We start from the raw sequence: 13,340 nt of genomic DNA on the forward strand, positions 1-13,340 counted from the left end.
CTGAAGAACACAAATCACTCTATAAAAAAAGATACCTGCACACGTATGTTTATCGCAGCATTGTTCACAATAGCAAGAACCTGGAAACAACCATGCTGCCCATCAAAAGAGGACTGGATTAAAAAAATGTGGTACATATACACGATGGAATACTACGCAGCCATAAAAAAGAACAAAATCATGAATTTCGCTGCAACCTGGATGGAACTAGAGTCTATAATACTGAGTGACCTCTCACAAAAACAAAAATCCGAATATCACATGTTCTCACTCATATAATGGACCTTGAACATCCAATGCAATACTATGAGAAAATGACGGATGGTACTGGGAAACTACGGGGGGGAGGGGGATGGGATTAACAGTAGCAAATATCTGTCGGGGGATGGGAAAACTCTTCTTATCTACAGGGTGCCTGAATGAAACGTCATTGTACACCTACCCTTAACTGTACCCCCCAAAACCATAATAAAAACTACTGATTAATGAAAAAAAAAAAAAAAAAAAAAAAAAATCAACCTGCAAGCTCCAAACCTGCTAGATATAGGACATGAGAAAACCAAATAGCCACAAGCCACTTTCCTGTAAGTACAAGATAGTAATCAATTCACAACCTTACCCTGCATTCTCTCTTTGTGAAGTTATTAGTTTACAACCCCTGCTTGTCATGTATATCCTGGAAACAATTTGTTCTTTGAAAATCTGGTTTTGTTAAATACAACTTTCCAAATTCCAAAGAAAAATGTATAGCCATAACCTCACCCCCTCCCTTACCTAAACTAACATATAAAACCCCTCTCCTCTTTCTCCAGGTGGTTCAGCCTTGGAGCATTAGCCCACTGAGTTGTGCCGGCACTAATAAAGTGCTGCTTCCTAAGAAAGCCTCAGTGTCACAGTCTCTCTGTTTTCCTGCAACATTTTTTGGTGCACTGGTTGGGAAACAGTTTGGAGACTGTGTGTTCCACCTCCTTTGTCATTGGGGTATCCCCAGAGCAATGAGAGAGGCAATCTCACCTGGCGGGCAGTGGACCTTTTGATCCATAGGAGAGATACTCCACCCAGCACACCAAGATTCAGATCTCGAGAGCACAACAGGGACCCAAAAGAGGTGCAGGAACTGGCATGAGGAAAAACACCCAATGGAAAGGGTAAGAACAAGGGCCTTTGCTTAGACCTGCCAGCAGATGGCAGAAGGGGAGCTTGATCACCTCCTAGTCTACCAGTAGTCTCCAGTCTGACAGAAAGGACTGAAAGGCAGTGGAAGGAAACACTGTCTCATGACAAACTCATTGACTCCTAGGATTGGAGAATGTGCTGTGTGATTGCACGTGAATGAGATGGAGAGTGGAAGGGTTCTGACCTGGCCAATGGGCCAAAGTGAGTGTTAAGTCCTGATCTAAGCCAGTGACGACATCATACAGCTGAGGGCGGCCCCAATCCCATCATAGGGTTGGTCTGGGTTGGGGCCAACCTGCCAATTGCTAAGAGGTGTCTGAAATATCTCTACAAGGGGTACGACTGGAGGAGGACAAAGCAGCTGTTTCCCATATCCCCGTTTCCTCATTTGTGTGTGCTTGCCGTCTGCTAGGGGGAGAAAATGGGTGGAAACCAAAGTAAGAATACCACTCTTTATTGTATGCTTAAGAACTCTGTCAAATGTTTCTGTGGAGATTGTTATGGTGTCAAATTGTCTCAGAGAAAGCTCTGTACATTCTGTGAAATAGATTGGCCCTCTTTCAGGGTTGGATGGCCACCAGAGGGATCCTTAGATACAAGAACCATTAGGAGGGTATACAGAATTATAGTAGGAGGACCAGGTCACCCAGACCAATTCTCTTACATCGACTGTTGGCAGAATGTGGTCCTTGCATGGCCCTCTTGGCTAAAGTCTTGCTGGGAAGATAATTGCAAAATTATGGTAGCCCTCAAAACAGCTCAGTCCAAATGCCCATCAGAGTCTGCTGAGTTGACTGACAAGCTGGTGTTGGCTGATGAACCAGAAATCCCACCACCTTATTCTCCAGTCTACCCACCATTGCCATCTGCTCCAATGGCACCAGCTGCTGTTAGGGGCTCACAATTGGAATGCACCCCTCAGCCTAGTATGTCTCTTAAACAATCAGAGACCACACCTGAACCACCTGTTCTGACTCCCCACACCCCACCCAGAAAGCAGCTGCCAGAATGCATGTCTAACTTCACATCAGGAGAATGTCGTGGTGCCTTCCAGCTGCCACTGAGGGAGACTAGGGGACCTATTTATTATGATCAAGAAAGCCAGATCCAAGGTGGGCAATGCACATTTCTGTACAAGCCTTTCACCACCACAGACCTCCTGAATTGGAAAAATCATATGAAGTCCTTCACAAAAAAGCCTCAGCTATGATTGACTTAATACAGTCCATTATCCAGACCCAGAGGCCAACCTGGGTGAACTGCTTTCAACTCCTCCTCATGCTATTCAATACTGAGGAGTGTCAGAGAATTACACAGGGGGCTATAAAATGTCTAGAGGAACATGCCCTGGCTGGAGCACTCAATACCCAGGCATATGCCCAAAATCAGTTCCCAGAGGAGGACCCCCAATGGGACCTCAACAATAACCAGGGGCTGCAAAATGCTTGAACAGTATCAGAAGGCCCTCCTAGGAGGTAAGAGAGAAGGAGGGGAAAAGGCCATAAACATGAGCAAGGTCTCTGCGGTGTTCCAGGGAGCTGACGAGAGTCTAAGCCAATTCTATGAGACACTCTGTGAAGCCTTTCAATTATATACCCTCTTTGATCCAGAGGCAACTGAATATCAGCGTATGGTAAATGCAACTTTTGTTGGACAGTCCCAGGGAGATATCTGACATAAGCTACAAAAACTAGAGGGCTTTGCTGGAATGAATGTTTGTCAGTTGCTAGAAGTTGCTACTAAAGTGTTCATTAACTGAGATAAAAAGGCCCAATAAGAGGCAGACCAAGGTCAGAAAAAGAAAATGGCCATGCTTGCTGCTGCCATAGTGGGACACCAGATAATAGGCCCACTGGGAGGAAACAGAGGCAGAGGTTGGGGAAGAAGACAGCCAGGTTGACAGTTTCCCAGAGTGAGGCCTGGACTGCCTCAGCCTGTCCAGGGACCCCTGAACCCCATCTGTCAGCCTACAGAAGGGACATCACAACCCCCTATGAAGTTAGGGAGAAACCAATGTGCCTATTGTTACCAAGAAGGCCACTGGAATGCCCCCAACGAATAGCTGATGAGGAAGCCCAACCAAAAAAATGACCCACAAGGCTTCACTTATCAACAGGACCCACTAGCTCCTAACATGATAAAAGTAGGGGACCAACGTATAAACTTCATGGTCAACACAGGAGCTGAACACTCCATGATCACCCAGCCTATAGGTACCTTCTCCCAAAAATGAGTTAATGTTATGGAAGTCACTAGGCATCAAGCCAGGCATCCCTTCACAGCGCCGTGATGCTGCACAGTCAGTGACCAAGAGTTCCTGTATCTCCCAGATTGCCCTGGAGCCTTAATGGGATGACACCTCCCGGGAAAGCTTCGAGCTCAGATAACCTTTGATTCTCCTGATCACATAACTCTGAGATTAAGAGGCCCAGAGGCTAAAATCATGACCCTCACTGTCCCCTGGGAAGAGGAATGTCAGCTCTACAGCCTAACGGAGGCCTCACAAAAATCTCCAGAGCTGCCACTTCGAGTACCGGGAGTGTGGGCAGAGGACAATCCTCCAGGACTGGCAAGAAATATACCCCCCATGATTGTGGAACTAAAGCCAGGGGTTGAGCTGGTCCATCAGAGGCAGTACTTCATCCCACACAAAGCACAAATAGGAATCTACAAGTACCTGGAGAGGCTCTTGCTTTATGAAATCCTCCAGGTTTGTCAGTCTGCTTGGAATATACCTCTGTTGCCGGTGCAGAAACCAGACACGGATGACTACTGACCAGTTCAAGACTTGCAAGCCGTAAACCAGGTTGCGGCCACTCTACACCCTGTCGTCCCAAACCCGTATACTCTACTGGGTCTCATCTATGCTGAGGCAGCTTTCTTCACCTGCTTGGACCTTAAGGACACTTTTTTCTGCATCACCTGGTCCTAAGCAGCCAGCTGATCTTCACTTTTCAATGGGAGGACCCAACAAATAGCACCAAGGGACAGTTAACTTGAACCTGGCTGCCCCAAGGATTCAAGAATTCTCCAACCATCTTTGATAGGGCACTATCCTCAGATTTAAAAGCCTTTCCACAAACTAGTGTGGCTGTACCTTGCTCCAGTATGTAGATGACTCACTGTAAGCAGCACCAGCCCAGGAAAACTGTATGCAAGGGACACAACTGCTCACCCTTCTGTGGAAGGTGGGTTACAAGAAAGAAACCCAAATGTGTCAGGAAAAAGGTATCTAGGTTTTATTTGTCCCAAGACCAATGCCAACTTGGCCCTGAAAGAAAACAGGTGGTGTATTCAATTCTAGTCCCAACTACCTGGCCTCAAATCTGGGAGTTTCTGGAGGCCATGGGGTTCTGTAGAATTTGAATACCTAACTTCTCCATCATGGCAAAAACCCTCTATGAAGCCACATGGAGGGGGTGAACAGGAGCCTCTGCTATGGGAAAAAGTTCAGCAACAGGCCTTTGAACAAATTAAACAGACCCTTATCAATGCGCCTGGTCTGGGACTCCCAGATGTGACTAAGCCTTTCTTTTTATACATGCATGAACGTGTTGACACTGCAGTAGGGGTCTTGACTCAAATGCTAGGGTCATGGCATAGACTCGTGGCATATTTATCCAAACAGCTAGATTCTGTGGCTCAGGGCTTATTTACGAATTCTGGCAGCCACAGCACTCCTGATAACAGAAACTGACAAATTAACTATAGGACAATACCTAATTGTCAGGCTGCCTCATGCTGTGATAAATTTAATGGAATACAAGGGGCAATATTGGCTAACCAATGCTAGAATGGTCAAATATCAGGGAATGCTGTGTGAAAACCCATGCATTTGCCTAGAGGTGGAAAAGACCCTAAATCCGACAACCTTACTACCTATAGAGCCAGGACAGTCAGACCATTATTGCATTACAATACTAAGTAAAGTGTTCTCTAGCTGTCCAGATTTAACAGACCAGCCCCTCAGGGACCCTGAAGTTGAATATTTCACGGATGGGAGCAGTTTCAAACAGGAGGGAGAGCGCTTTGCAGGCTATTCAGTGGTAACTTTAAACTCCACGATCGAGGCGAAACCTCTGCCGCTAGGAACTTCAGCACAAAAAACAGAACACATTGCTTTCACTTGAGCACTTCAGCTAGCCGCAGGGCTACGTGCTAATATCTATATAGACTACAAGTATGCTTTTACTACCTTGCACGTGCACGGGGCCTTATACAAGGAGAGAGGTTTAATCAATTCAAGGGGACAAGACATAAAATATGACAATGAAATTCTAGAACTACTAAACACAGTATGGGCACCAAAAGAGGTAGCAGTCAAACACTGCAGAGGGCATCAAAAGGGAAATGTGATAGCTGCCAAAGGAAATTGCAAAGCATATCAAGAAGCAAAGCTTAGCCGAGCAGGTCGAGGCTGCAGTGGCTGGGAGCGGCTACTGCACTCCCATCTGGGCGACAGAGTGAGACTCCAACTCAAAAACAAAACAAAACAAAAAAAGAAGCAAAGCTTGCAGCAACAAGAGAAACTGTCAAAATGACTACAATAACCATGGCGCTGCTTCCTAACCCTTGCTATATGCTAAATGAGAAAACATGGTTTGAAACTGAAATGGGACACTACTTACAAGCTGGATGGTGGAAATTTCAAGACGGCTGAATAGCAATTCCAAAATCATTGGCTCCAGCATTTGTCAGGCAATTTCACCAAGGGACACACAGTGGGACTGACCGCTCTTGAAAATACCCTCAGTAAGTACTTCTATGTCCCCTGACTCTCCAGTATAGCATGGGTAGTCTGTGAATAATGTGTAATTTTACTCAAAATAACCCGCGGCAGGAATTCAGTCTCCCCAGGAGTGCAGCATGTTGGGGGAGGGGGGGCGGAACACCCTTTGAGAATCTTATCGTGGATTTTACAGAACTCCCATGCTGCTGAGTCTACATATATCACTTTGTTTTTGTGTGTACTATCTCGGAATGGGTTGAGGCCTTTCCCACAAGGACAGAGAAAGCCACCGAAGCGATCCAACTCCTTTTAAAAGAACTCATTCCTCGATTTGAACTCCTGATCACTATAGGATCGGATAATGGAACAGCATTTGTAGCCGAGGTAGTACAGTTAATGACAAGAGGACTGCAAATCAAATGAAAGCTCCATACAGCCTACAGGCCACAAAATTCAGGAGAGGTGGAGCAAATGAATCAGATCTTAAAATCATAACTAAGTTATGCCAAGAAACTCATTTAGGCCGGGTCCAGCTTCTGCCAATAGTCCTTCTAAGGGTAAGGTCTAGCCCCATAAAACAAACAGGTTTCTTGTCTTTTGAAATCCTTTATGGGTGGCCACCCCCCTCTTGTTAAGGGCATACAAGAAGACTTAAAGGAGTTAGGAAAACTTACTCTAAAACAACAAATGCAAGCCTTAGGTTCAGCTTTAAATGCCATCCATTATCAAGTCAGACAACAGCTACCAATTAGTTTAACTACCGATGACCATTCTTTTAAACCAGGTGATATGGTATGGGTAAAAGAATGGAATGTACAGCCTCTAAAACCCCTCTTGAGGGCCCATTTACTATCCTTTTGTCTACCCCAACTGCAGTCAAAGTAGCCAAAATAGTTCCCTGGATCCATTACAGTAGAGTTAAACCTGCCTCCCAGGACTGGGAGTACGCCACAAATCCATGGGCTCCCCTTAGCTGACCCCCTGGAAAGTCACTAAGACCAACGGAAAACCCAAAATGGATTCCCCAAGCCCTGCTCTAGCCACTCTGGGGCTGGCTAGTCTGCGCATGGCTGAAGTTTAAGGATCCATCGGCCTTGCTTCAGTTACACCCTGGACACTGGCTGATCTATGCATGGCAGAAGCTTGAGGACTCGAAGGAATCAACACCTTACTGATAAGCCTTTGTATTTGCCAGTTGCTATACTGTTTGTCGTGGTATTTGCTATAGGACTGGCAGAGTCGACCCCTACAAATTGGACATATTGGGAAAAGGTCTCACTAGCATTTCTGTTCTTTCTTATAATAGGAAGCTTTCTTGTGCTTTTATGTACTTCTGCCTAATTTGGGTGTCTATTGCTTCCCCCACACACCCAGCATGTAAATGTATAGAAACTATCTGGCCAGATGTAAAAGTCTTGCATCGTTATTCATCCCAGTCAAAAATTTGTTATACTGACAAACATATCTGTACCCATCATGGCCAGCTGTACTTTACTGGATTATCAAAACAGAGCTACCAGTACACTAAAGCTGGTATTATAGCTTGTAGCACCTTTGGAAGCACAAATTGGGTTTGTTGGAATCTCACTCCTGCATCCAAAGCCGAGAAACTACTTAAAGAAGTTGTGCAATTTATAACTCCCCCAGCTACCCAACAGCCAAAGGTAACTCCCTTCCCTCAACCATGGGAAGTAGGCCAAAATTTTATAAAATTTTGTTTATAAATTTGACTGAAAGCATAGACCGGACACTTGGTGTCACCAATTGTTGGTTATGTGGAGGAGCCCTAATGACTGAAGAGTGGCCTTGAAAAGGAACTAGTCTTGATGCATACCAGCTCCTTCAATGGAACAGTTCTGTAACTGTCAGAACAGACATCCTACCCCCAAAATGGGTCCTCTCCTCAAAAATAATTGGAGAAGACTGCTTAAGCAGAACAGGCTCTGCTTACACTCAATGGGTAGGAAAAACTCCTTGCAAAAGAATATTATACTGGAATTCAACCCACCAATCCTAGTGACCAACAAGGTCTGTTTGGTATTGGGCACCTGCTTATGCAACTAAATCTTCTCAATGTACTTTTCTCACCCAAACTATAAGTAACTGTACAGTACTATCCCCTGTACAAGCTAACCTGTTTCAAGGATCCCTGTTATAAGTTAAAGCTGGACTTATAAATTCAGAACTGTCCTCTGTAAATCCAGACCTCTGGGAAGCCCCCAAAGGGCTATTTTAGATATATGAAAAGGTTGCATATACCCAACTCCCAGCACTGTGGAAAGGCACGTGTACCATAGGAATAATCCAGCCAGGATTTTTCCTTCTGCCTAACCCAAAGGGAGATGAACTGGACATCCCCTTTTATGAGAGCCTTAAACCTCAGGATGCTCGATCTCTTGATCAAACTCTTAGTATAGGAAGGACCCAGGTTTGGAAAGATGATGAATGGCCACCCCAGAGAATTATAAATACTTAATGGCCCAGCCATGTGAGCACAAGATGGAAGTTGGGGATACCACTCACTTATATATATGTTAATTCACATTATCAGGTTACAAGCTGTCTTGGAAATTATAACTAATCAAACAACCACAGCTTTTGAGTTTGCTGCTCAACTATAAGCCCAAATGTGCGCCACCATTTATCAGAACTGCTTAGCTTTGGACTACCTGCTAGCAGAAGAAGGGGGAGTATGTGGTAAATTTAATACCTCTGACTATTGTTTGCAAATAGATGATAATAGTAAAGCCTATAACTGATATAGCCACCAATATTAAAAAGCTTCCACGGCCCAGTACAAAAACGGCCTGGCATAAAAATTGACAATTGGTTTGAAAACATGTTCTCGTGTCTGGGGGGATTTAAGTACATTACTGAATCTGCAATCCTATTGTGAGATCCTGTCTTATCCTCCCTTGCATAGCCCCAGTAATTATGAACTCCACCTCTAAGTTTGTGGAAACAGTTGTTGAGCGAAAAATTGTGGCCCACGTAATGTTAATGCACCAAATTGAAGATGATGCTCTCTAACCCATGAAGTGTCAAACATCAAAGGGGGAAATGTGGCAGAGAGGGGCTAAAAACAGTTAAAATTATTCCTTTTTTAAAAACCAACCTGCAAGCTCCAAACCTGCTAGATATGGCATGTGAGAAAACCAAATAGCCACAAGCCATTTTCCTGTAAGTGCAAGATAGTAATCATTTCACAACCCCCACATCTTTTCTTTGTGAAGTTATCAGTTTACAACTCCTGCTTGTCATGTATATCCTAGAAACAATTTGTTCTTTGAAAATATGGTTTTGCTAAATACTACTTCACAAATTCCAAAGAAAAATGTATAGCCATACAACCCAACCCCTCCCTTACCTAAACTAACACATAAAACCCCTCTCCTCTTTCTCTGGGTGGTTCAACCTTGGAGCATTAGCTCACTGAATCGCGCCAGTGCTAATAAAATGCTGCTTCCTAAAATAGCCTCGGTGTCATGGTCTCTCTGTTTTCCCTCAACAGTAAGCTATCTCAATGATCTGTTCTCAATAATCCAGGTAATATTCAAGTGCAGTACTTTCTTAATTAGCACATTGGAGAGTCCTAACACAGTAGGGGCTAATCTGGGGACATTTTGTGAGTTTGACAAAAACGGTGAATAATATTTTTAGTATACCAAGATAATATTAGTAAAACTGCGGTAACAGAAAAAATATGTTGTCTTTACTGCATATAACCTTCTATGCAACCACCCCCCCAAGCCATTATGGCATGGGGTGCTGTATAACTCAGTAAATGGTCAAGGACCACATATGTGGGCAAGAATGTGGTCTTCTTTTGTGTTGTTTGCACCATCACAGCAATGCTACCGAATCTTCCATGAGCATATCCTTATGTCTACTTGTATCCTTCAACTGAAAGGAGAAGATATTGACTAATCATCCTACTCCAAAAAAAAAAAAAAAGATGCATTTTTCACAGAGAACTGTGATATTTTTTCAAGATCTATAAGAAATCTTGGGTTCTAGATATTTCCAAATAATTCTGATTATATTGCCCCTTTAAATTAATCTGTAGCTGAAATTAAATCTCTTTTGTAAGCCATAGGGTATAATTGAGTCACAATTCAGCTTTTATGATTGCCTTACATCTATTCATAGCAAGTTTTTATATTTATACTAAGACAAAAACCTATCAATTTAATTGGTTAAGTCAATTCAGAGAACACAATAGTCTGAAGTGTTGGATGAGTATTCTTTTATATTTGCCTTTGCCTTTGGGTAGATTGAACAACAGACTAATTGATTCTCATCCCCCAAGTTTAAACCTTTTGTACTGACTTTGAATGAGACATAATTTTCCATTGTATCTTTTAAACAGCCAACTTGCTTTATTATTGCTTGTTGAAAGGAGATACCTATAGAATCCTAGAAGAAACTTAGCTTATTCTTAGTTTTGTCTTTTTACTTCAGCATAGCCATTACTGCAGGCCAAGTGGCAGCCTATCCCACCCTCTTGGCAAATCTCCATCAGATGCAAGACCAGGACAGCCCAACCTTTCAATTCATGATTTAGCATAATAATCTATAGTAAACTTTCAGGTTCCTTGTCAAGGCAGAAGGTCAAAGCCATAGAAGTGATAATAAGACCATCTTTGGTCAAGGAGTTTGCGGATTGCAAATGTCAAATCTCCAAGTTAACCTAATCAGTCCTTTGTGATCTATGTGATAGACCTCACCATGGTAGCAATCATGTCACTCACCCACTAACCCACTACCCTTTGTGATAACTTGGAGCAGACCACAACCCAATCACCTTAATGATCTTCCCCCATCAAGGGGAATGGTTAAAAGGATTCAACCATAAGCAGACATTGGCCATTGCCTTGCTAGACTCTGGTGTGGCCATGTGCTCTTTGAGCCATGAGTGTTGCCATGCTGCCTGGCTTTGGCCCCCTCCCTGATGTTGGGAAGGTAAATCTTCTCTTTCTCTCTCTCTCACTAATTTACTTTAAATAAACTATATTTTCTAATCTAACTTCTTTGCAATTCTCTGCACCTTTCATGTGGTATTGGATTGCACCCCAGACACTCACACCCCCAGCTTCCCTGACGTAACATTTGGAGGTCCCGCTGGGAAAGTGACCCTAACATATTTTGATAGCCCAGCGAGACAATCCTAACATTTCTGGAGGTTCCACCAAGAACTGCTGCACTCTCTCCTCCCCAAAAGCCCTTAAATATACCCATTTTGTGGCCCTTCGAGGCCTCTGCATGTCAGTCCCCTATCCAATTTGTGAAAGGTGAATAATAAACTTTACTTCTTTCTTACTTAGTTGTAATCTTCCATTATTCCCACTGTCCCAGCACTGTCTCTGGCCCACCTTGCCCCAGCTGACCCTTTCACTTGCTTTACATTTGACCTTCTCAGCTTTCTTGAATCAAAAGTGCTCAGTAATAGAAATAAGAGTAGACCTGGGATCACAAGATCAAGGGCTAACTACTAGTTCCTCTATAATCCATGAGTCAACTTCATTTGTAAAATGTTAACTTCATAGATCAGCTCAAACACTGCTCAGATATTGGTAAGTGCTATTATTCTCCCCAAATAATTGATCAAAGCACTTCTCTGTGCTGCTTCAAAGAGGAGATAACAGAACTATATTCATTGTTTCTGGAAAATAGAGAAACATTACATTGCAACACTTTCAGCTTTATGTACTCTTTTCAAAAACATCTCATAGCTGATATTTTGAGATCAATTTCACTCATGTGAAAGCAGGAGAAACAGTAACTACAATGAGATATCCATGTGAAGTCTCTGGCCAGATATAAGTTTGAGAAAGAGACTCTGTCTCACTTGACTTTCCTTTCAGTGGATTTATTTATTTAAAATAATTTATTTCAGAAACAAAATTTTGTCATTTTTCCCATTGAGAATTTTTCAAATTCTGTTCCATAGTAGAGCTATTTCTTGATGCTCCTCTAAGAGGCCTTTTGTATTTAAATGGTTTTGAAATGCTGATGCTCTGCATTCCTTCTAGGAGACTGAATGTGCACCTCAGCATAGTAAATAAACCCTGCAGTAAATAAACCTGTTGAATACAAGGCTTCTTTTCCCTCCGTTTACTTGAGCACAATACATGTACCCTAAGAACATCCTATAGGGTAATATCCTATAGAAAAGTATTTCATTGACCACTAGTCAGGGAAATATAGCAGTATGCCTGATAACTATAAGGTTTAGACACAGTTAATCCACAAATCTGGAAGTATGACGCTCAAGGTGCAAGTTACAGTGTTCTAAGTCTCATAGATGAGGAAATTGGGGTTTTACCTAATAATTTATGATGAACCTTGTCCAATCTGGCTTCTCTGCTTCCTGGGTGGGTGATTAAGGCATATATTAAAACTGCTCACTGATATTGCAAGTTTTCCTTCTTCTGGGCATATGTATGATGGCACATTCCTACCCCCTGGGGTTAAGTGTGCCATGTGACTTATCTTGACCAATGAAGTCTGAAAAGACCTGACGTGTACAAGTTATGGGTAGAAGTTTCAAGAGCTGAGTATCATTCTCCATTTCCACCCTTTCCTTGTCATTATCACTAGTGAGATCCCAGACTGAAAGCCATGTACTTGAGTGAAGACAATATGGCACAGACACTTCTTTTTTCCAAACGTGCACACCAACCTGCATCAGACACATAGAATGATCAAGAAACAAATCTCTGCTCTAAATCACTGCAATAGAGGGGTTGAATGCTACTGCACACAATCCCCCCGCCCATCTGGTTTAATGCTGAGGCCTACCTGACCACTGATTGCCATTACTGAGATGCAAATGCCACAGGGTCCTCACTTACCATACAGGTCAGGATTCTCAACATCCATTCGGTTCTTTTGAGCTTCAAGAAAAACACGGATGTTGATTCCTCTGGCTGCTGAGTTACAACTAAGGAATCTGACTGGGATTTGTGTACAGATGTCTGGCTCATCAGCGCCAAACCCCAGATCTAAGAGAATCTCCACTGGATCGTCTTCCCAAAATTCCAGCCATTCAGGAATGCTGTGGAAAAAATATGAATATCTTTATCCAGTAACAGTTAACTCAAAGCCATTTTTTGTCCAGTCACCTCAAACACCCAATCTTCCAAATGCTGAGTAAAAAAGGTACCTGACTAGACAAATTTGCATTTGCTAGAGCTCATATACACTTACCTAAAAGACAGTCTGACACCCCCACTCAAGGACTGTTTGCCTAGACTTTACATCCAATACTATAACTTCATTTAATTGGCTTTTCATTTCACAATAGGCAAATGTTAAATGAGATAAGGCAAGGGACAGAAGTCAGTCAGAGGCAGTGTACTGACAATCACAAAGAAGTGGTTATTGAAGGCAAAAAAGGAAACATGAAAAAAAAACTTTAAAAAGTAGACTCAAA

At 42.9% G+C, this 13,340-nt stretch overlaps 1 protein-coding gene across 1 annotated transcript in view; it reads right to left on the reverse strand.

Moving 5' to 3' along the window:
* LOC103256788 (coiled-coil domain-containing protein 129-like) overlaps window positions 1–13,340 on the reverse strand; it is a gene marked incomplete at its 3' end in the record, with an annotated part of 32,615 nt that overhangs the window by 8,633 nt on the left and 10,642 nt on the right. The window contains exon 4 of the mRNA XM_008054550.2: window positions 12,760–12,962. Coding sequence (XP_008052741.2) covers window positions 12,760–12,962 — 203 coding nt within the window. The remainder of the gene's footprint in view (window positions 1–12,759; window positions 12,963–13,340) is intronic.

The sequence above is a fragment of the Carlito syrichta genome, unplaced genomic scaffold (assembly GCF_000164805.1).
Source record: "Carlito syrichta isolate Samal-C Ts95f unplaced genomic scaffold, Tarsius_syrichta-2.0.1 Scaffold296483, whole genome shotgun sequence".
NCBI classification, from domain to species: Eukaryota; Metazoa; Chordata; class Mammalia; order Primates; family Tarsiidae; genus Carlito; species Carlito syrichta.